The following is a 24412-nucleotide window of genomic DNA, read 5'->3' as shown; positions in this document are numbered from 1 at the left end:
CACCCTCTCCTGTCACTTCTGGTCCAATAAAACCAAGATGGCAACAGCCAAAAACCAAGATGATGACGGCCAAAATGCTGAACTTTAGGCTTCAAAACGTCAGTCCACAAACCAATGGGTGACGTCACAGTGACTAAGTCCACTTCTTATAAACAGCCTATGTGTGAGAGGCACATAGTGGGGCTACAGTTAGCTAGCATACAACATACAAGAAGTTGCTTATCAGAAAAACACAAACATAGTATATGTCATTGTCAGTGTTTGACTAAATGACCAATCCTCCAATGTCTCCACCCACATACAATGGACGTGAAGGATACATTTAAAACTTAATACAGCAACCTATCTTCCCAGAAACAATACATCAGTGGTTACTCTGGATAATCCATGAACAGTTTTCATTGAATCTATTTTTTTTATTTTTGTGAGATCTGATGTGTGCTTTAGTGGATTATCCACAGTAACAAGGGACAATGTAAAGAGATGTTGAGATATTGGAAAGAGATGAAATCTCACCTCCACTGTTTTTGGAGTAGCGGCTGAAAAATTCTCCTGGAATTATAATTGTGTTCAATTAGCCTTAACATGATTGCTGAAGGGACCAGGTGCTTCGTGGTTCAAGCAAGAGGAGCTCAAGCGTGACAGTTGTTTCTGCACATAGATTACACTTAGAACAGCGTGTTTAAAGACGCCGAGGTATCAGAGGAAAAACACTGGGGCGGAAACTTTTAGCCTCGAGCTTGACAGCGAGTCTGTCACTGGAAAACCTGGACTGGTAAGTGTTTCACTCAGGTGACATTGATCTTTAGTGAGTGAGCAAGAGGAACACATGTACTGAGGCACTGTTTGAGCACCGAGGCCGAGGTGAAGCTCTCCAGAAAGCTGCGGGGTATTGAGCGTGTTGTGGAGCGTGATATTAGGGCTAGAGCCTCCCACCGAGAGGTCTACCAGCCGTAACGACCGGCGAGCATCACCAGTCCAGCAGCTATGACAGACAGGGTCTCCCAGCCGGAACGACACATGGAAAAGGATGGTGAAGAGTTAGAGCTGCTGTCCGAAAAAGACAGCCCTTTTTATTCTGAATTATGTTCACATGAAACTATTCTGGATTTGGGATTTACACTCACTGGCTACGCTCGGTGTCAGTGAAGGAAAATAAACTATATTAACATCAGCCTTCCACACTGGAGGAGGTCATAGAGGCGCCGAGGCGGTTTTGAGTAATTTGCCAGATGATTACTGGTGTGTAGGTGAGATGAAAATGAAGGCTGAGTTCGAAGATGGGTGTGGTCAATGAAGATCTTTGTTAGACCTTCTTTAACTGGTATATGATCACATCATTCACACGCAACCCGGCATGTTGCTGTCCAACTTGATATCACGACAAAGCGTGTAATAAACCCGCCTGTCCACCAGAGGATAGCGGGTAATGTCACGTTTTGCCTCGCCAAGGCATGAATATTACACGTGTGTTTGAAGGTGCAGTACCAGCAGGGTGCAACAAAACAAACCACTCACTTAGGTTTCGGAAAAAATGTCACAGTTGGCCTTAAAATAACTACACAAACTAAATAATATGCGAAACGGTACGTAAAATCAGTACGGAAAAATGGTGACAAACATCACTAATGTAGCTTACAAAATAAAACATGTTTCTGGAACACCAGTCTCCTGGTTGAAAGTCCTGTGTTTGTTGGACCCAACCCCTTTCTCCTCTTTTATTCTATGTCATTACATTACAGTCAGTACAGACTACATGGCGTGAAAATGACATGTCTACAGTAAGAATGCTGTTCTGTTTACACTCTTGTTCCTGGCGCATTATCGTGTTATTCACACGCCTTTCCATGCGACCGGGCAAAACTAATTTTTACGTTACAGATTTGTAGTCTGAGATGCAAAAAAAAAAAGCTAGTCGACTTTGAGTCAAGAGTATTTTGTCAAACTAGTAGGGTTATTTTTCTCAGACTTTTGAAAGCCTCTTTGGAGTCACAGAAGACATTACACAACTGTTTTCAAAGGCTTAAAATGACTTCTGATGACTACTAAATGGAGCTTGCTGTGTACAGATTTTATCCCCAAATTGATCACCCTCGACTAATTTTAGAATCGGGACACATTTCTGCCATACTGCATCTTCGCTGCAGAACAGTCAAGCTTTATTGTCCCTATCATTGGCAGTTCGGCCTGCTCTTTATGAGAAGTTTACACGCCAGCAACCAAATCAGTTATCCAAGATAGTGATAGGGCTGTATAGTTTGAGACTGAGTACCTAGACTGATTAAAGGAAATACATTTTGTGCAATTTTGACAATGTCCTTTCTAATAATGTATATTTCCCTGAAACCCTCTGCTTGCGATTCAGTTGCTCTTCATACATTTAGTACTGCCCCAGGTTATATTCTGCTAATCAAATGGAGGTTTCCACCTCCAAAATGTAATTTATATTCCTTCTGTCATCTCTTACTCACCCTCCCATCCATGCTATTTTCTCCCCACAGCACCTGCCTGTTACAGAGGATACGTCTTTCATGTTAGTCATTCACCAGCTGACAGATGGAGGACCGATCTACCACACAAATCAATTGAGACAGAGAGACAATAAAAGTGGAAATGCAACAGGATATTTGTCCATTCAAAAGGTCACGTTTCAAATTTCCTCAACAACCAAATGAAAGCCGTTAACCCCAGTCCAAAACAGGGAAGACATTTAATAGATCATAACTTTTTTCTGTTCCCTGACGTGGATTTTATAGTGTTGACTTGAAGTCCTGCAGTTATTTTCCCTGACATGAAACTCATGTTTTCATGTTCCCTGCATCACCCCATCATGGTGTACGTGGTGGCAGATGAAACCGATGAAATGAAACCACAGATGATGAAACACTGTACAACAGTAGCATCTGTGTGGAAGGACAAGGTGCCTTTATAAGCCTCGACATCGAGCTTCCACCTGTCAAATCCTTTTCAGTGATTCCTCCTCAGCCTTATCACAGCACACTGCTCAGTCTCAATCTAGGCCGACACTAATGCTCACATTTGAGCTGAATGTAAAGCGTGTCACCAGATAAAGCACCTCATTTCCCACAAATACTTCCCCTATGGTGAAATGTCAAGCTACTTTAGCTTCTTTATGGGCACGCTTCAGCTCAATAACAGGAAATCTGCATGTTTAGTCACTGGACTGTTTGAAATGCTGTCGGCTGTTATTCTCCTGGAGCAAATAAAAATATGGAGGAGGTTATGTTTCTCCTGACACTGTTGAATGGTGATGGAAGTATTTATCCATCAGTGACATCGGGTTGTATTATATAATGGCCTAATGTTGTTTTAGATGCATTACTTTTTCTCTCTATTTAAATTACATTAAACTTGTCTTTCTTCTATACAATGTTTCTGTCTCCCAAACACAAAGATGTATCTGCTCAAATAGATAAAATGTCACAAAAATAGAAATACTTTGGTAAGTTAAAACTGGGAGATTTTGACTATGAGAAGTCAAAATCGTTATATTTTAAAAGGCAAAATATGACACTAATGTAAGTCAAAATGTTGTCTTATTAAATCAGAATTATGAGATTTACTTGAAGGTGCCGAATGCGAGATTGGGAGCATTTTTATTGCCTCTGTACGGCTCTCAACATGGCAAGAGCTCAGCTGGCAGTCTGTGAGGTGCCCCACATGCACGAACTTGCACTAAAAGGCACGCTCAGCTGGCCCGGCAATGTCAACAAAGCATGGAGAAGCTTGGATTACAACACACACACATACAGAGAGATAGTGACTTAATTCTCTGCTCAGGTAGACATTACTCCTCTATATCTTTACACAGCAAATAGTTGTTTGTTGCTTTATTAATGCTCTGGATATTGTATAGAGAACCTTTAAGGGAAAGTCCACTGATTTGACACTTCAAGGTCTGTTTGTGTTATGCATTCAATATCCTTTTCTAATTGTGGAATTAAAATGTATTAGTTGAAAGCATGTTTCTCAATTATTTTATTGTCTCCACTCTAGGTAAAACAAAATATTTAAAATACAAGCAGGTGACAGTTAAAAATGTGAGTTATGACTAAATGCATTGCGTGCATAGTTATGAAAACCTTTTTTTAAATCCAAAGCATAACATCCTCTACATTTTTGTACTTGGGATTCTGTTTTATCCAGGGACTTTAATAAGATGCAACAGTCTGTCAGCCTGATTCTCCTGACAAACCACTGTACAGTCCCAAAAGTATTGTCTTAGATTAGATTCATGTACATTTGCTGCAGATAAAACTTAATGCAATATCAGATATAAAATCTAAATTATGGCCAAAAGTACAAAAAGCACTAACTGGCCTAGAAGTAAAAGGCCTGTGGACACGGGAACATTACAACCATACGTGATAGTTGAAAATCTTATTCCAAAACTGTGAGCATATGATGCTACAACAGCCTCCATCCTTCTGTGAAGATTTTCCACAAGATTTTGGAAGCCGACTTCAGGGATTTGCTCACATTCAGCCACAAGAGCATTAGTGAGGTCGGCCACTGATGTTGGGCGATACGGTCTGGCTCACAGTCAGCGTTCCAGTTCATTCTAAATGGGGTTGAGGTCAGGGCTCTGTGTGGGCCAGTTAACTTCTTCCAAACCAAACTCAGAAAACCATTTCTTTATAGACCTGGCTTTTTGCATTTGGGCACATTGAAACAGAATAGGAGCTTCCTAAAGCTGACACAAAGTTGGACACTATTCTCTAAAATATCACTGTCTATACATTATGATGTCCTTTCACTCACTGCATCATCTGTAGGCAGCCAATGACAGCTGCCTTAATAAGGAGTTTCTCAGTGAGACAGAGCTCAAGCTTGAGGCATTTCTTTCCATTTTTCCCAAACAGCCCTCTCATTTGCATCAGCGTCTCATTAATTCTGGGTCTGGCCTTGGCACTGTCTAATTCTCGCTTGACCCCATTTGATCTTGACTTTTTGAACCAGACTATGATAACAGCTAATGTTGAAAATGTGAAAGAGCCGTATCATGTGGGGCACACTTGGATGAGCTTCACCTCCTCTGCTGCAGAAGAAATGGAAGAGGATAAATCCCCAGGCTCACACAAAGTGTCAAATACACTTCATTTGGATGCAAAGAGCTTTTATGGATCATGAACAGGTTCATGGTATGGTGTGGTGCTGAGCACGGAATGAAATCATTTTACGATCCTGTCAGCAGTTGAGGCCACAGCTCCTTCTGACCCGCCTGCAGAGTAATAAAAAGGGTCTGAAACAGCAGTGGTGGTGTCCATCTCGTCTATGAAAAGGAGAAAAACAGAGTCCTATAATTCAGCTTTCTTTCAAATCTCTGCATCCTGTGAGTGCTTTAGTGGTTCCAAACATTTTTTCGTACCCCTACAGCCCTGTCAGGTGAACTGAAGTATACCCCTTCATTGACCCCATTCATCATGCTCCAAATTTGTCCATTTCAATTGACTTTGAAAGAGGATGTTTTGTAGTACTACATAAAAAGTGGATTTCTACATACGTACTGTATATACAATTGTTTAGGTCAGTTTGTACTACTACTACTTAGTGGGCAACCTCTGGGTCTGAAAAGTGAAGCCAATGCTGAAGAGCCTTAAACTTGCATTCTTTCCAATAGCCAGCAGGGGGCGACTCCTCTGGTTGCAAAAAGAAGTCTGATTGTATAGAAGTCTATGAGAAAATGACCCTTCTTCGCACTTGATTTATTACCTCAGTAAACATTGTAAACATGAGTTTATGGTATCAATCACTAGTTTCAAGTTTTCTTCAATACAGCATGATGTTCATTTAGTAAAGTATGGTCCCATTTAGAGTCAAATAGACCATAAAGGAGGGTATGCTTTAGGGCGTGGCTACCTTGTGATTGACAGTTCACTACCACGACGTTGTCCGGTCTGGGAGCGGTCTGTGTTTTCGTCTTACAGCTTGAAACCTTTCACAGTGTGTTTTCAGCTTATGAAAGTAAATCGTATCCTGTTTGGTCACCTAAAAATGTCTTATTCTGTATTCGGTTGTACTTAGCTTCACCCTCTTGTGTCACTTCTGGTTGCAAAAAACTAAGATGTCGACGACTCAACTCAAAGCTTCAAAACGGCAGTCCACAAACTAATTGGGTGACGTCACGGAAACTACATCCACTTCTTATATACAGTCTACTACTACTACCACCACCACCACATGTAGTGGCAGAAACTTGACCTTTTACCATACATTAGTTTTATCTGTCTATTTCAACTGATTATCCATTACGTTTGGATAATTATTTCAACTAGCCATTATTTTTTAGCTCCTTTGTAAATGAATGGTTAGGATGGGTTAGGATGGGTTCTGGTTCAGAAGGCTGGAAAGCAGTGGTATAAGCAACATTGACAATCTGGCAGGGAATGAGGGGAAATCGGCCAGTTATTTATTGCAGGGCTGATGAGGGAAAGTGGAAACAGGTGAATGAGAGAGAGTCAGGTGACTGGGACAGGTGGGAAAGTCTGAAGGCATCTGGTGGATGGATGAAGAATGCAGACGAAGTGAGAATGGGGCTGAAGGGAGGGACAGAGGAAGACTGTGACAAGCAATTAAAAAATATGCTGAAAGGTTATTATGAAATATTTGCCCAATAACGGCAAAAATAAACTGCCTACCCCAGCTTTAATGCTCCTACTGCTAATAAAGGTCCCAACCGGCAGTTTCTCTCATCACAGTGAGAACCTTGAGCCAACATGGGGAGTGTATGACTGTCGGTTCACTGTCACATCTCTCTGTCCCTAATCATTAAAAGGAAATCCACCTCCTCTTCTGCCATCTTGTGTTCATTTTCAATGTGTGCTGCGTATAGAGGACTTGATAAGAATGAAATGTAGTAGCTGATGGCAGGAATTAGTGGTGGGGATTATAATGCATAAGTGTGTCTGAAGCAGAGCCAATTTCAACTGCTCAGTATCCTGCTCTGCTACTCGCTTCACTGCTTCAGCTCACTTTGAGATATAGAGACCAGCTGACTGCTCAGAAACTGCCAAGAACTTTCCTTATTACAAGTGAAATGAGGATTGTCCAGGAACACAGCCGTGACCAACTGCTCAGCTAGACGATCACCAATATAATGTATAATCATAATTCTGAGGTAATGAGGTAAACACCAGCTTTGTGAGGTAAATAGGTTGTATTTTAATTCATGGCAAATTTTATCCCTACTGAACCGTACATCTGCTTCATAGAGGAAATTACCAATTAGAGAAACAGCTGTGGTGGAAGTGGTAACTTTCTTTGACTTGTTGGTCTACTGGTATGATTCTCGCTTCAGATGCGAGAGGTCTTTGGTTCAAATCCCACAGAAGTCCTCATATGAAAGGACATTATTTGATGGCATTGGTGCCTGGACATCCTTGAGCAATGCCCACTTACAAATCACAGTCCACTAAAAAAAACATGCTTATCATACAAATATACAAAGGAGGTGTTCCTCTTCTGGAATAAACAATCAAACACATGATCAACATGCTGTACTATATGATGTAATGTATTTTGTCTTACCAGTTGTTGCTGCCGTGATTCAAAGTTGTTGGCTTGTTATGTGTTGTATGCTGCTATTGACCATGTATTGGCTAGGTCTCATTTGTAAAAGAGGTTTTAATCTTAATGTGACTTCCTAGATAAATAAAAAAAATATATATATATATATAGCTGTTTAGGGGCATCAAACCACTACCCTCACTGAGGATATACTGTATATCTACATGCAGCCATGGAAGACGTGGACTTCAGGATCATTTCAGGATACAAGGCTATTCAGAGATTCCAATTGATTTAGTGTCCAACTTTACCCTTAAAGCTGCTAGAATCAATATTACATCAATAATGGATGAGATGACTAATGTGTAATATGAAAGGAGTCACCCGTAGCTGCAAATTGTTATCACCTGACTCTGCAGTTCATCTCAGCTCTGAGAACTTTAGCATCTTTCAGCTTAATGTTTTGGATTCAGGGCCCACAATTTTACCGTGTTGGTTCACTCTCACAGTCCTCACCAGCATCGTTTCCAGCATCTGCAGGCAAATGTTTTTAGGAAATAACTCCAAAACTCGGCTGCACACTACTCACCCAGCATAACTATTTCCCCTCAGGATTTTGTGAAAACCAAAATTGACCTTAAAGGAGAGCGAATATTTGACTTAAATTTGTAAGGTGGGCACAAACTCCAAATAAGAGCTACATGTCTGCTGGATGTGTAAATACGTAACTGTCAATTTATATGCCAGTGTTGTGTTTACACCTTGTTTCCACTTCCCACAAGTGGCCACCAAATCTGTTAATGCAGGTTTAATCTACTTATTTGCTAAATATGTATTTAAGTACATGTAATATTCTCCCCTGAAAAGCCTGAGCTGAATGACATTCACAAAATCAAGCACAAACCGCTGGATTACCAGACCTCACACAGATTAGGAAAAAAAAAAAAAAATCTTTATTTAAAAAAGTAAACCCAATTTGGGACACAAATTTTCATTCATGGCAATCAGTAAGATAACAGAATGCTTCCTATCTATTACTTCAGCAGAGTATTATTTTAACCCGACATGGAGACGCCACATAACTTTGTCTTGATATTTGATACATCATCAACCCAGTCACCACATGCTATCAGCGCCTTTCCCAGCCTGCGGGGAAACTGATGTTATGTCAATGCGCAGGATAACATCACTAAATATGTATATCATATAGCAATGTTGAGGTTTGGCCTGTGCTATCATGTAGACTGAGAACAGCTATGAAAGTCAGAGAGGCAGTCAGAACAGGAAATAAATAAATAACATCTGCTAATTTCTGAGATCCAGTGGTCCGTGCAGACCTGCTGGGACAAACAATCTGTGGTAGCATGTAGAGGCATTGCTGGAGAGTTCATCTGGTGCAGGAAGTCCAGGCAGACTGCTGTGGTGTCTAAAACGTATTACGTGCCTCTGTGGAGTGATGCTGCTGAGCCAGCTTACCGTAGCCGCCTCTGGCTGGGTCGTAGTCCTGCCTGTACTCATCTCTCACCTACACAAGAAGCAAAAACACAACCAGAGGACATGTAAAATACACACCATTCATTTGTTTAATGGAGGGGGGGGGGGGGTCTTATTTTAAAAGGTACACACTGAGGGGATAAGTCTGTATTTTCACCCACAATAAGCCAGATCTTAGTCCAATATTTACATTTCCTCATTTACACTCTCCCAGAAAGCTCATTGTGTACCACGACAGCAAAAGTGGACAAGATTATGTATTTGTTAACAGCATAATATACTTTCATTTTTCAAATGCCACGCTATAGTAATGCCGTCTCTTCAAAAGGTCACGGTTAATCATGCATAATTTATTTTTGGACAGGATATCACTTTCTAAATATCATACTGCTGTATTAAAATGTCATGATGTAGTGTATTGATTTTGTTGAATGCCATTTCAGCATATGTCATTTTCAAATACCATAATATGGTGTGTTTTAATATTGTTTTCCAAAACTTGTTATAAATATGAAGGACAGACAAAACGGGTAGCCAGGAGACCCCGAACACCATGATGACATAAACACCCAGGACGTTAGAGGTCGGCAGTGTTTTAAAATCTGATCATGTAATAGACTACATATTAACCCTTAACATCAGAAATGGTTCAAACTACTATAGTAGTTAGTTATCTGTTCCCTCTATTTTGGAAAACACTGCCAAACTATATATTTTATTTTATGGTACAATGTGACTTGTCCGGGATGCTTTTAATTTGAGCGAGAGATATGGATTTTTAAAAAGCACACATAAGCATTTGTGGATTGAAGCTGCTGATATGCAATGTTTATTTTATGCCAAAATAAGCATTCAGCGTTTCCCACTGAAGTGGATCTTTGACAGTGAGGAAATATGCATTTATGCCCATGATATTAAATCCAATAGTCATTTTGTAACATAAAAACACAGCATAAACAAACCATCTTGATATAGATCCTATATATTTGCTTTTCTTTTATAAATTGTGGCCAAGATACATAAGGAGCAAGATATTTTACGGTTGAAAAATCAACCTCAGTGCTCTCTTGTGGACAAACTATGTCATGGTGACAGTTTCTGAATGACCTCAAACATAGTTGATTTCTGTGCTGCAATGTCTTACTTATTAGCCGACATATACACCGACAGTGATATATCTGCATTAAAAGGTATAATACCCAAGAATTTCCTAAAAAACAATGTATAGAAAGATAGAAAAAAATTCCCTCTCAATTATCACTTCTGCCCCACTAGAAGTGTGTGGTGGTGTCTGCTTCTGCAGAGACTGAACCTCTGCCTGGATATTATTATTATTATGCATATTTTGCTTTACTCGGGATGCTGCTGGCCGTCTGCCAACAGCTTTTGGGCCCCACATGGGGGTGTAACGTCCCAGCCAACAACAGCGTGCAGGGTGTGCTGCCCGTTCAGGTGGTCAAATATCATTGCTTTGTCACGCCCCTCAGCTTCTGATACCAAGACACAAGTCTTTTAGCCCCGTCAGTTACAAATTGTCCGTATTTCACGGATGATAACGGGCTGTGTTTTGTGCATGTGCTCCAGTGATCCCTTTGCTCCTCTGCCTCTCATCTGCTGTGTGCAAGTGCTGCTATGATCGGTGTGTGTCTGTAGTTTGACGGAGAGCAGCGCTGAGCCACACACACAGACCTCAGCTGCATTCATTACCTTCCTCATGCGACGTACATGAAACCTGCCTTGGCGGAGGTCTGCGCTCTCTGAGTGCACTTCTAGTTCAAAATCCGGCAACTCTGCAACTTCCCGCAGAGTTAGTTGTGTGTTTATTTGTGTTTTAGAACTTAATCACTGGGAAACAATCAGAAAATTGCGTTTTATTTCTCTGATTCGCTGCTTTGTTCTCACTAATGGTCCCTCACTTTGTTCACTCTCTAGCTCGCTCCACCATCGTTGCTCTCTCTCTCTCTCCCTCTCTCTCTCTCTCCCCCGTCTGACGGCCTAGCTCGAAGAGGGTACCTTTAAAAGAAAATCACTCCGGTTGGGGGCCATGGTTTGAAAAAGTAAGGTAACCAGAGCTTTCCACATACATTTTTACATATAAAAACCTGTCAGCATCCATAGTGGGATAATTACATAAAATAACTCATAACAAACACATGTGAGAATCCTCACCTGTCCTCCAGATTTGCCGCGGCCGAACTGCCGTCCCTGCTTGAAGCCGGCGTCCCAGTCTGTCCTGATGATACGGTCGTCCAGCCGTGTGCCATTAATGAAGCGCATGGCATTTTCTGCACCTAAACGTGTGTAGTATCTGGTACAGCAGGGGTTAAGGTCTATTAACCTAAACTTGCACACTTCATGCTATGGTGGTAAAGCTTAATAATGCATGGTGATTTGGTTAGTAACCCAGCAGGCAGACTGTTGACTTGATATCGAGGTGTGTTTGCTGTGCATATGGGTGAATGCAAGTATTTTAAAACTATTTTTAATTTGGGTCTCATATTAAGAAGGATACTCTACAAAGCAGAATCCGCAGGCTGTTTTCTTGACTTTGTCCAGGCCCATGATGATGCGCTTCACTTCTCCACTTTTAGAAAATATGTCGTGTACCTGCGCATCAGAAGACAGAAGTGAGAATCGTGTAAGAGATGATAAGATGTATCTGTTGAGACTATCCTGGAAATACACTCATAAAATTACAAAACACTGTAGGTTTGAAATATATCATCATTTCAAAATAATCCATTAGCTTTGTCTATGGTTTTAAATACAGGATGCAAAAGTATACCACACTCATATTCGCAACTCACTAACTTCTAGTCACAAGACTTTGGGAACCTGATAAATAATGTCACAGGCCATAACAAGATGAAAAAATAGTTTAACAGAACTTTTAGTAACACAGAGCTACATGGGGTAGCTCAGCGCATAGGGACTTGGCTTGGGAACCGGAGGGTCACCGGTACAAGTCTCTGCACAGACCAAGTACGGACTGTTATGTGGTAGCAGGAGAGATGCCAGTTCACCTCCTGGGCACTGCTGGGGTGCAGTTAAGCAAGGCACCGCATCCCCAAGCTGCCCACTGCTCCTAATACTGGGGGCAGAAAGTAAATTTCACTGTGTGCGATGCTGTGTGTACTTTTTTCAGCTTCTTATCATAAAAGAACATTATACGATACTTTTGTGCATGTACAATAAGAGCAATGCAAAAACCGGAGTCAAATGCCCTGTATGTGCAGTGCACACATCCTTGGCCAATATAAGTAATGATGAAGGTGTATCCTACCTGGTCCTCGGTGGAGTAGAAGGATAGATTTCCAACATACAAAGTGTGGCTCTGCTTCAGCAGATTCTCCTGATCATAGCGGTTACCCTAAAAAAACACAAGCAACAAGCATATGAGTTACTAAACACCACTGTAGTTACCTAATAAACCCAGCATTAGGCCTCTGAGTGTATAGCCCTTTCAGAGATTATCTGATTATACCGCCACTGGGTATTAAATGATTTTTAATGAACACCGATCAATGTCTGAGACCTCAATTGAGCTCCCTTGTTTAAATGCAAACTGAATGTAACGTCCGTTACCAACGTTACTAATGTTAACTTCAAACCAAATTACTGGCTAGACCAGGGGTCAGCAACCTGCGGCTCCGGAGCCACATGCCTTTCTTTAGCCTCTCTCCAGTGGCTCCCTGTGGATTTATAAAAATGGAAATGAATAACTGTTTTTTGTTTACATTTTCATTTTTATTTATCATTGTTGTAGGTCTAAGGTACAATGGTACGACAGAGTATTAGGGCCACATTAAGGAAAAATAAATAAATCTGAGATCTCGAGAATAGAGTCATAATATTATAGAGTAGTAATTTTACGTGTTATTTTCTTTTTTCTCGTTAAGTTATGACTTTATTCTCGCAATTTTACAACTTTTTTCTCGTAAAGTTATGACTTTATTCTCGTAATATTACGACTTTTTTCTCGTAAAGTTATGAATTTATTCTCATTAAATTATGACTTTTTTCTCGTAATATTACGACTTTTTTCTCGTAAAGTTATGACTTTAATCTCATTAAATTATGACTTTTTTCTCGTAATATTACGACTTTTTTTCTCGTAAAGTTATGACTTTATTCTCATTAAATTATGACTTTTTTTCTCGTAAAGTTATGACTTTATTCTCGTAATATTACGAATTTATTCTCCTAATATTACGACTTTTTTCTCGTAAAGTTATGACTTTATTCTCATTAAATTATGACTTTATTCTCGTAATATTACGACTTTTTTTCTAGTCAAGTTATAACTTCTTTCTCGTAATATTACAACTTTATTCTCCTAATATTTGAACTTTTCTTCTCGTAAAGTTATGAATTTATTCTGTAGATCTCAAATGTTTTTTCCATCAGTGTGGCCCTAATACTAGACCTAAGTAGATTTGCTCTTGAGCCCCTCACTGCATTAGACTTATAGACTTTATACTTAGACTATAAACTACGTTACCTTCATCACAATGAAGAAAGGTTCTGTGGCTCCAGACAGATTTTTGTTTTTTTTGTTGTTGCCTAAAATGCCTCTTTTGATAGTAAAGGTTGCTGACCCCTGACCTAGCCTGAATAACGCTTAGAGCTCAAGTTTGGTACAAAGATGGACAGTAAACTTCACAGTTAAGTAACGTGAGTCAAGTGAACACACGTTGTCTTGTTGTTAGCTGACGGTTGCTAACGGTTGCTAACGGCTGCTAACTGCTAGTTTAAAAGATAAACTGTTACGTGTCGTTAAACCTCAGTTTATTGCTGGATATTTCCCCCAACTTACCTTAAAATGTTGGTCTCTGTATTGACTAATATCAACGTAAGAATCGCTAACCAGCGCGTTTAATTTAACAGCCATTGTTGAAGACATTGCAGCAGAGAGAGCCGAGCCGCAGCTAGTTAACTGTTACACTGGAACAAGTTCCGGGTCAAGTGTCCCTCCTTTGAAGAGCTCCGGGTGGAACATCTTTATTCTATCAACGTTGAGTGGCGCCTCCTGTTGGTGTGTTTTTAATGTGTACTGATTTTTGTTTTGATGTATATTGAATATAAAAAATAACATCATAACATAACATCATCTTTATTATTACTTATATTATTCATATATATGTGTATATACTGTATTATATATATATTTTACTCATTTATTTTCTTTTTGTTCTACACATAGGAAGGACATCTGTATGTGTGTGTGTAGATTATGTGTGCATGCTTACAGTATATGTGTTTAAGAGTAGATATATGTCATGTATGTCTTTCTCTGTATAATATATTTTGTCTTTTTTATATATGTCCCTGCACATGTCTTCACTTGTTTTGTAATCACTTTATAACACAATAAAAAAAAAGAATATAAAAAATAAGATCTCACTCTATAAACGCATGTTGTAATAAAATTCACATAAACCAAAAACACTATGTGCTGGAATATTGAGACCTTTGAGGTCTAAGGAATTAAACTTTACTGCACCCATCATAACCGCACTTTTTCAGTCAAATCTATAATACACTCTTGCATAACTTTAATGAATCTAATCAAGTGCTTAATATTCGTTATTTTAGATGTAGGACTGTATTGTTGATAAACCAAATGTCTAATTCTTTAGCATTTAAACTATAAACTGCCCAAAGTCACATGACTATTGCAGCTGAACTGAATTGAACTGTGTTTCACTTCCCATTTTATCCTCAGTCTTTTTTTCCCCAGATACTGTAATTAACTAAAATCTTTCAGATATTGTAAAAAGACAACAGTGGTTGGATATTTTACAGATGGTTTTACGGATACTTAAATAATATTTTTTCAGACATTTAACTAATATTTTTCAGATATTGTAAAAAAAAATATTTGTTTGATATTTTACAGATGGTTTTACGGATATTTAACTAATATTTCTTCAGAGATTTAACTAATATCTGTTGGATATTTTACAGATGGTTTTATGGATACTAATCTTTTTTTCAAATATTTTTCGGATACTTATATTTATATACTTATATTTTATTTATATTATTTTCTTTACTTGCTTTTTGACTAAACTTTAAATGTTCATGTGTCGGACTCTGATCAAGATCACATGCCAAAAAAACTAGCCTTATTCACACAGTATTTGCACCTAACAGCATGCAAAATTGTAAATTGAGAAACCTCAATGATTGAGTGTTAATACATTTACATGGTGTAATAACTAGAATACTTCAGTGCATAAATCAAACTTCATGGATGACTTTTAAGCATTAACAAAGTGCTTTATAGACTGCACTACCCAACTGTAGATCTACTATACACCATACAGAGGTATCAAACTTATCTCTTGTATTTTGTTCCACAGTCAGGAGGCTTTTGTTACGGCTAAGATCCAAAAAATAAACATTTGTGAAACCAAGGAAAAAAATTGACATTTTCTTGTCAAATAAAACCACTTCAGACTACAAAGTTTCCCTTAAGTTTATCATTTTATTATCATAATTCAAATATTTAAAGTGAACTAAAACATTTATCCTAATCTGTCCCCTGCCTGACTTCTAACTAAATTAACAACCTAAATTATCTTGTTAAAAGAATAAACAAATATGAATGAACCCGCTTATAAATCACAGACATTTCAAAACAAAGATGAGAAACGGCAGGGCATTACTTTATTATCAACCTGCGGCCAAATACTGGGTTTAGCTGCTCACCGTCAGTTCTACTACAGTTTAGCAAAGACATACATCACTTCTTGTATCATAAAATAACTTCAGACCAATACATCAGAGAACAATAAGCAAAGCCAGTGAAAGGAGGACAGTGGCTCTGACGGATGTTGCCAACTCTTCTCCAAGAGTTTCCATGTAGTCTTCAACAGAGGTCAGGTGATCTCCACGTAATGCCGCAGCAGCTCCTGGAACCTGAAAGAAAATTATAACATTTATGTTATAAAATAACAGCAATTGTTTCTCAATCTCAAAATATTTCGTCCCTCAAAGAGAGGTCAGAGGTCAGGTTTGAGCAGCAGGTGGAGTCGGGATTTAGTGTGTTACTAAAGGATACCTCAGCAGAGCAGATGCTTTCTGTCAGGAGGCCTTGGAGGTTAAAGGATATCAACACTTCAACATTTAAAATGTAATCCCGAAGGTGCGAAGAAGCATGTGTGCTGAATGATTTTCTCAGAATAAGTAACTCTATTGAAGTTCAGAACTCAGGATCAATAGTAAATACTTTTTTCTACTTCCTGTCGCCTGCAGGTCTTCAGCCCACTGTTGCTGCTCCTTCTTGTTCCATTATTCCCTCCAACATTCAAAACATATCCACTGACAAATCCACATAAATAACCATGTTTTGTGTTGTATAAATAAAAAATTATACTACAGTATACATAAATAGTGTCTTGGTGTATGTGCTCTGAGTACAAATCTAGTTTTAAATCCTTCATTTTTTTTATCTGATTTTGAGCTTACATGGTGCATGCTCCTAATTTTAATCAAATTACCCCACAGGAAACCAGAGGCCCTGTTGTATTTCCAGAGTAATGCACAGATAAGAGGAGGCATGTGGTGGTCAATAGGGCCCCAAGCAGCTCACTGTTGCTTCCTAAAGCAGCTAAAGTTGAGGATTTTTATATGATGTGGAAACCTTTCATACATTTTATGAACGGCCTGACTGTAGATCCCTGTGATCGTATAAGGATTGGTGCTACCACCGTCACTCCAAGGTAGCTTGTAATTTGTATCATTGCTGGAGCAGGATGGTTGTGAATAGGGAGATAGAACAGGATGATGACTGAATTGTAGACAGATTTTTTTTTTTTAATTGATTATATGTATATGTGTTTTGGTGTGTGTATATACTGCGTGTGCATATATATATATATATATATATATACTTAGAGCACATATATGTATATACATATATATGTATATGTATATATATATATATATATATATATATATATATATATATATATATATATATATATACATACATATATATATATATACATATATATGTATATATATATATATATATACATATATATGTATATATATATATATATATATACATATATATGTATATATATATATATATATATATATATATATATATATATATATACACATACATATATATATATATATATATATACACACATATATGTGCTCTAAGTACAAATCTAGTTTTAAGTCCTTTTTTTATCTGATCTTGTGCTTACATGCTCCTAATTTTAATCAAATTACCTCAAAGGAAACCGGAGGCCATGTTGTATTTCAACAGTAATGCACAGAGAAGGGGAGGCATGTGGGGGTCTATAGGGCCCAAGCAGCTCACTGTTGCTGCTCCTTCTTGTTCCATTATTCCCTCCAACATTCAGAGCGTATCCACTGACAAATCCCCAAAATAACCATGTTTTGTTTTGTATCTACACATGATTTGTGGATTAAATACATGCATAGTTCCTTGTGAAACACTGAAGGCAACTGAATAGCCTACTGCCTGCGATAGCGGACTCCGCCACAACAATAAAGACTGCTACACAAAGAGGTTTTTACAAGGACTGTCCACGTCTAAAGGAACTCTGAGCCGACTAACACTCATACGATTTTGTCAACTAATTGATTAGTTGATTTAAACTGAGCTTCCCTACAAAGAATCACACAAAAGTTAATCTTGTGTTTACCAGAGATGTGCTCTTAAGTTTCTTGGAAATAAGTCAAGCAGCATGAAAGAAGCATAAAAAAAGACTAATTGAATAAAGAAATCTTAGTAAGACCAAAACGACCAATTAGTCGACTGAGACTGACTAAGAGGGGGCAGCCTTAGTCTTTAGTGAATGTAAATATATTGAATGGCTATAACTGAAAAATCCAGACAAATTGTCTATATTTATAATATATAAAATTGTTTTTATATTTTATTTTTTTATATAATATATAAAATTGTCTATATATATATATATATAATATACCATAATATACCATGTATTGTTATACTATACATAAATAGTGTCTTGGTGTATGTGCTCCGATTACAAATCTAGTTTTAAATCCTTCATTTATTTATCTGATCTTGAGCTTACATGGTGCATGCTCCTAATTATAATCAAATTACCCCACAGGAAACCAGAGGCCATGTTGTATTTCCATAGTAACACAGAGAGAAGAGGAGGCATGTGGTGGTCAATAGGGCCCAAAAGCAGCTCACTGTTGCTTCCAAAGCAGCTAAAGTTAGGGATTTTTATATGATGTGGAAACCTTTCATACATTTTACTGGCTTATTTTATATTAATATTACGTTTGTTACGTTTCTTTTTACCGAGAATGTTATTATTGGGGATGTTTGTGAATCTTTATTCTGTTGTTTCAATATGAAAAATATATATATATATATATAATATTGAAAAAAAAACACTTTAAATCTTGTGTTTACCAGAGATGTGCTTATAAGTTTCTTAGAAATAATGATTTTAATTTAATGATTTTTACCTGATATTTTCAGGTGGAATTTAATTTCATTCTCATTGTGCAATATCATTTTCCCCTTGTGCAATTTTGTTAATAGTCTGTTTATTGTCAATACTGTATATACTGCTCCTATTTTTATACTTCCTTCTATTTAAATGGTTCATATTTTGTTACACTTTGTTTCGCTCTTTTTTTTACTGTGTTAGCTGATGCATCTTGTTTTTTTGCATTATCCCCTTTGCTGCTGTACACTGCAAATGTCCCCACTGCGGGACTAATAAAGGAATATCTTATCTTATATTATCTTAAGTCAATCAGCATGAAAGAATCATAAAAAAATGACTAATCGAAAAAAGAAATCTAGTTTTAAGTCCTTCATTTTTTTTTATCTGATCTTGAGCTTAAAGAAAAACTCCTGTGTGCAGAAGATTTTATTTTACAGATGAAATAGTTTGACATTTTTCCTAATTTTAATCAAATTACCTCCCAGGAGGCCATGTTGTATTTCCATAGTAATGCACACAGAGAAGAGAAGGCATGTGGGGTCAATAAGGCCCAAAGCAGCTCACTGTTGCTTCCAAAGCAGCTAAAAAAAACACACACATTTATAAATAACTCACGTTTTGAGTGTTGCCATCCTCCTCTTCATCAAAGCTCGTTCTTCCTCTCGATGCTGAGCAGCTCCACCTCGAAGATCAGCGTGGCTCCTCCGGGGATCTTCGGCGGTGCTCCTCGGTCTCCGTAGCCGAGCTCCGCGGGGATCACCAGCTTCCTCTTCTCGCCCTCGCACATGCCCAGCAGGCCCTGGTCCCAGCCTTTGATCACCTGGCCGGTTCCCAGGGTGAAGGTGAAGGGCCTGTCTCGGGGGATGCTGCTGTCGAACTCGGTTCCGTCCTCCAGCTTGCCCGTGTAGTGCATGTTCAGCACGTCTCCTTTACGGGACTTGATGGAGCAGTTGTCTACTCTCTTCTTGATGCCGATCTGCAGCTTCTTCTTCTCCACTCCGCTGCCTGTTGCCGGACTCAGAGACAGAGACAGCACGGTGACGGCGAACAACACGATCACCCGCATGGCTCTGCAGTAACAGCTTCACAGTTTCACGGTTTTAGTTTGGAGAAGACTCTCAAAGGCTCCGTGCGAGAAATTTTTTTTGGGGAGAGATGAATCAGGGTAAAATCTGGCACCGAAAGAGGATGTACGTACGATACAACCCGGACGTACTTACTGGTGCTACCAGAGAAAAACGACAGGAACTAGTCACAACTAGTGATGGGAGTTTCGGCTCTTTTTAGTGAGCCAGATCATTTGGCTCAGCTCATCAAGAAGAGCCGTTTTACCACTTCTGCCTTTTATAATTCAGCCAAATTTAGCGCTGTTTTGACCTATGATTAGTATGTGTGCACATATATCACTTAAATTATTCAATATAATTATACTAAACCTTATAATTTCCAGAATACCATAATTTTACATGCTGCTTTGTTTCCGACTGTCACTCATCTTGCTTGCTATTCGTGCACCGCACCGCAACGCATCGCAACGCACCACACCGCAATGCAACGCAACGCAACGCAACGCAACGCAACGCAACGCACCGCACCGCACCGCACCTGAGCGCATCGCACCGCAATGCACCGCAACGCACCTCAGCGCAACGCACCTCAGCGCAACGCACCTCAGCGCACCGCACCGCATCGCATCGCATCGCACCAAAGGCGCACCTCATCGCACCTCATCGCACCGCACCAAAGGCGCACCACAACGCAGCGCTTCGCATCAGAACGTTGCGGCTCTTATCGTTCACTTAAAAGAGCCGGCTCTTTGAGCCTACTCGTTCGTGACCGACACATCACTAGTTGTCACATAGCTGAAGTTGGCTTCAGCTTCGTAGAGTCCTGGTTGGTGGATAAGAAATACATTTAAAGGAGTCGACTACAAATCAACTTCAGTCTCGCGCAGAACTATTGGCAATATTATTGGCCCTGCAGTGGATAGAGGAGAGGGAAATAAACAACACCGTTATTGCATCTGACAGTTTTTCAGCACTTACAAGCGTAGGATCTGGTAGATCATCAATCAGAACAGTTATAATCAATGAAATATTCCTCATAATGTATAGGAAATGAAAGGCACAGTTGCACGATTCATCTGGGTTCTTGCTCATGTTGGTGTTGAGGGAAATGAGCAGGTAGATATTCTGGCCAAACAAACACTCAGAATTAAGAATATTGAATTACAAGTTAAGTAAAGCTGAGGCTAAACCATTCATCGAGACATATGCACAAACAGTATGGCAGGAGTACTGGGATGATCAGGAAACTGGAAGGCATCTGTACAATATACAAAAACATGTAGGAGCAGGGAGAAAGGTGGGCTAGAAAAGAAGGGAAGAAAATATCATCACTCGACTGGGAATTGGAAACACAGGTCTTAACCACTCATTATATAGAATAGGCAAGCACCCAACTGGGAAATGCACATATTGTAATCAACCATAAACTGTCGAACATGTACTGATACACTGCAGGAATTACAGTATCCAGAGGAATCACCTTTTACAGTCTCCAAGGAAGGCAAAACATCAGGACTTTTCATTGTCAGGTCTATTACTTTAAGAACTTTAAACATGCACTATCTGCAACCATCTTGGACTCTAACCACTTACTTTACACTATACATCCTATATACCACTTTATAGACTGCACATATGTACATATTACATTTATTTATTGTACATATTACATTTATTTATTGACGGACTGCACACACTATGTTCACCCATTCACTCTGTGTCTTTTATATCTCTATTATTGTTTTTATAATTTGTTGTATACCTTTACCTCTCCTGTGTTTCACTCTGTTTGCTGATGTTGCTGCTTTGACCCCTGAATTTCCCTCCGGGGATTAATAAAGGTTCATCTTATCTTATCTTATCTTATCTTATTGGGGAATACAGCAGATAACATATATTGTGAAATTATTCAGTTTTTAAGAGAAACTGATTTAGTTAAAGGAATCTAGAGTTTACCTCATTATTATTATTTTATTTATTTTATTTTATTTTATTTATTTTATTTATTTTATTTATTTTATTTATTTTATTTATTTTATTTATTTTATTTTATTTATTTTATTTATTTTATTTATTTTATTTATTTTATTTATTTTATTTATTTATTTTTGTTTCTGCACAATCGACTACTCCACACTCCAGTCCAGTTGTTGGCGGTAATGCACCTATAAGCTGGTTTGCCAATAAACCTCAAAGAAGAAGAAGACTTCCAACCAACTTCAGTCTCACTTCACAGTCCTACATGTCATCTCCTGCAACCTAGTGGTGGTCACCTAATTCAGTTAAGGTAAGTCAACTTTTATATGTGTAGTTACTGATATTTACACCAACATATATGAGAGTATAACCCATTGATTATAAACCTCTCATTACAGGGCAGAAATACACCAGAGTGACGAGGTTAAGCTAAGCTACCGTGTGAAGGATCTTTGGAAACACTCAGGACAACATGCTCGCTCGGATGTTATTCAACCTCCTCAACAACCTCCATGTTGTTGAGAAGCTGGCAGAGTCTCGTCCGATGCGCCGGGCGGCTCAGATCACAGCTTACGTCCTCACCAAGGCTCAGATAGCCGGCCGGGAAACCTCGCAGCGGGTCATGAGGTCCCAGACGCTCCGGCAGGTCCGAGAGGAGGCCGGCAAAGTGCCCGGAGACCTGGGAGAGATGGGCGGCCGCCTCAAGAGGGTCAAAGAGACATTTGTGAACGAGGTGAAGGACGGATGGAAGGACGGCTCCAGACAGATCAAGAAATAAAGAGGACATGCTGTGCTTAAAGACAATGTACTGATAACTTATTGATCCAACAGTAATGCACTCCAACAGTGTGTGGTGGTGGTTAACCTGCAAACCATCAGAGAAAAGTGGCTTCATGTTCACAATCTGGAATGGTGGTTAATAAAATGTAGAGGTCCACACACTGATGTGCAATCTGTGGCCAGATGTTTTATGATAAACTGTGGGGTAAAATAAATAAATTAACTGTATTCACATTTCTCAGAATGAGTGCGAATCTGAAGTGTTTATTTCATCTTTCAAAAGGCCTGTGGGAAAGCAGGAACTGTCTTGGAAAATTGAAGTTTGGATTAGTGTGGAAAGGTTAAAGGGACTGTTTGTAAGAATCCGAAATTGGTTGTAACAGCGACACCTGTGGCCGCTAAGTCAACGAAAGTCAGCGTCCTGTTGCTCGCGCTCGCCCGTGTGCATGCACTACCTGAATGTGAGCGAGCATCGCTCAAAACAGTGAGGCGACACACGTCAGCTAAAACCACAATATCACTCTATATTTCACCTGCTTGGCCGTAATGTCAGCTGACCAGATGAAGGTCTCTCCATGAATCACTGCTGATCCTAGTGTTGGCTTTTCCAGCCTCAGCCTCCCGACCACAGCCGGAGGGAGACACCGGCACCCGGTCCGAGACGGTAACGTTTCACGCTGCGGAGCCCCGTCACTTCACAAGACACGGAAAATCTCTGTTGGTCTGGAGGAGCTGCAGCATTTATTTCTGCACAAACGTCCACTGTACATTCACTAGATATTCTCAGAGCTAAACTAACTCTTCTGCAGTGTGTAGTGTACGCGCATGCAAGTAAGAGTGGAGCGAAATAGCGAGAACAAGCGCAGCGTGTGAGTGGAGGTAGGCAGGCAGAGGAGCAGAGTACAGCCGAGACTCCGGCCCTGGAGACCAAAGCTACGGTTTCCCCCACGCCCTCCGACTGCGGCCAACACTGTTTTGCAAGACGGGCTTCACTTGATATAACTTTGCGGTTTTGGTGCTTCGGTGTAGTTTGTATTGGAGTCTTGTCTGAACAGCGTAGCCACACGCGAGCGCGCATGGGACACCGACCCGGATTGATTTATACGTGTAAGAAGTTACAAACAGTCCCTTTAAATGCACTTTTCTAAAGCAAATAGACCATTCAGAGTAATGTCAATAGACCCTCTTCACAGTCATCTATATGACACATACTGTTAGTTCAACTAATGATGTGGTTTTTTTCATTTCCCTCCACTGATGTGCACTCATGCATCTATTGCACCAATCCTGCTGAAAAGATTTTATGGATCTGTTCATGAAGTTGTCTTTGTAAATCATTTTATTGGTCAAAAATGTACATACAGTATATAGAAATATGTGATTATGATATGTATAGATAATGAATTCACCATTTTGTTCTGACTGTATAAATGAAGATTATAATTTACAACACAGACCGCTAGACTGTCCATTGATATGGACATAAAGCAGGTTTAAAACAGAGATAGGGATATGGAAACTATAATTTTTTAAGTTTAGATCTTAAAAAGATAATTTTTTGTGTGTCTATGTGAATGCAACCACTGAGGTGTGGACTTATATCAGGGACTGACTGTAAGAAAAGTAGTCAGGTCTGCAGAGTCAGAGGGAGTGAAGTTCACAGTTCACTGCCTTCAAGTTGTAACTTGTAGTTCAGTTGCTTTCACAACAGCAGAGATATGAAACATTACATAATAAGAGAGATAAGAGGACATTTTATTGGTCACTGCAGTGGTAATCCACCTTTAAATTTCAAAGACCTGCGTACATGTACACTAATGGTCTGGTCAGAGTGCAATGACTTTGATTCCCGCCTCTATTTCCCCTCATGTTCCATCTATCTTTGGTCTAGACACAACCCTGACCCAGTTACTGTATATTGTACTGTCACATAGAGCTGCAGTGATTAATCGACTAGATTATTGTCAGAAAATGATTTAGGGCTGCAACTAATGATTATTTTTAATTGTCGATTGATCTCTTGATTAATTGATTAGTTGTTTGGTCTATAGGATGTCAGAAAATGGTGAAAAATGACGATCAGTGTTT

The 24412-nt window shown here is 39.2% G+C and overlaps 3 protein-coding genes across 5 annotated transcripts; 1 reads left to right on the top strand and 2 right to left on the bottom strand.

The window, feature by feature from the left end:
- Positions 1-8461: 8461 nt before the first annotated feature.
- Positions 8462-14001, bottom strand: ncbp2 (nuclear cap binding protein subunit 2). Of its 3 annotated transcripts, XR_012593885.1 has the most exons (6): positions 13838-14001; positions 12305-12391; positions 11534-11628; positions 11191-11329; positions 10938-11034; positions 8462-9052 (listed from the first exon to the last, which is right to left on the bottom strand). XR_012593885.1 is itself a non-coding variant. In XM_074635041.1 (5 exons), exons 1-5 carry the CDS (start codon positions 13922-13924, stop codon positions 8954-8956), a joined length of 507 nt encoding a protein of 168 aa, XP_074491142.1. In that variant the 5' UTR covers positions 13925-14001; the 3' UTR covers positions 8462-8953. The 3 variants fall into 3 exon arrangements, 2 of the variants coding, with proteins under 2 accessions (XP_074491142.1, XP_074491143.1); XM_074635041.1 differs by lacking the exon at positions 10938-11034; XM_074635042.1 differs by lacking the exon at positions 8462-9052 and having other exon boundaries at positions 10873-11034.
- A 1670-nt stretch (positions 14002-15671) lies between these two features.
- Positions 15672-19704, bottom strand: fkbp2 (FKBP prolyl isomerase 2). Its single transcript, XM_074635040.1, has 2 exons — positions 19116-19704; positions 15672-15945 (listed from the first exon to the last, which is right to left on the bottom strand). The coding sequence occupies exon 1, from the start codon at positions 19564-19566 to the stop codon at positions 19144-19146; it is 423 nt and encodes a 140-aa protein (XP_074491141.1). The 5' UTR covers positions 19567-19704; the 3' UTR covers positions 15672-15945; positions 19116-19143.
- Positions 19705-21710: 2006 nt separating this feature from the next.
- LOC141767572 (protein NCBP2AS2-like) lies at positions 21711-22571 on the top strand. Its single transcript, XM_074635039.1, has 2 exons — positions 21711-21854; positions 21943-22571. Exon 2 carries the CDS (start codon positions 22017-22019, stop codon positions 22320-22322), a length of 306 nt encoding a protein of 101 aa, XP_074491140.1. The 5' UTR covers positions 21711-21854; positions 21943-22016; the 3' UTR covers positions 22323-22571.
- The last annotated feature ends 1841 nt before the right edge of the window (positions 22572-24412 follow it).

Source organism: Sebastes fasciatus, chromosome 5 (genome assembly GCF_043250625.1).
Source record: "Sebastes fasciatus isolate fSebFas1 chromosome 5, fSebFas1.pri, whole genome shotgun sequence".
Taxonomy (NCBI): domain Eukaryota; kingdom Metazoa; phylum Chordata; class Actinopteri; order Perciformes; family Sebastidae; genus Sebastes; species Sebastes fasciatus.
This window is presented reverse-complemented; position numbering and strand designations above follow the sequence as displayed.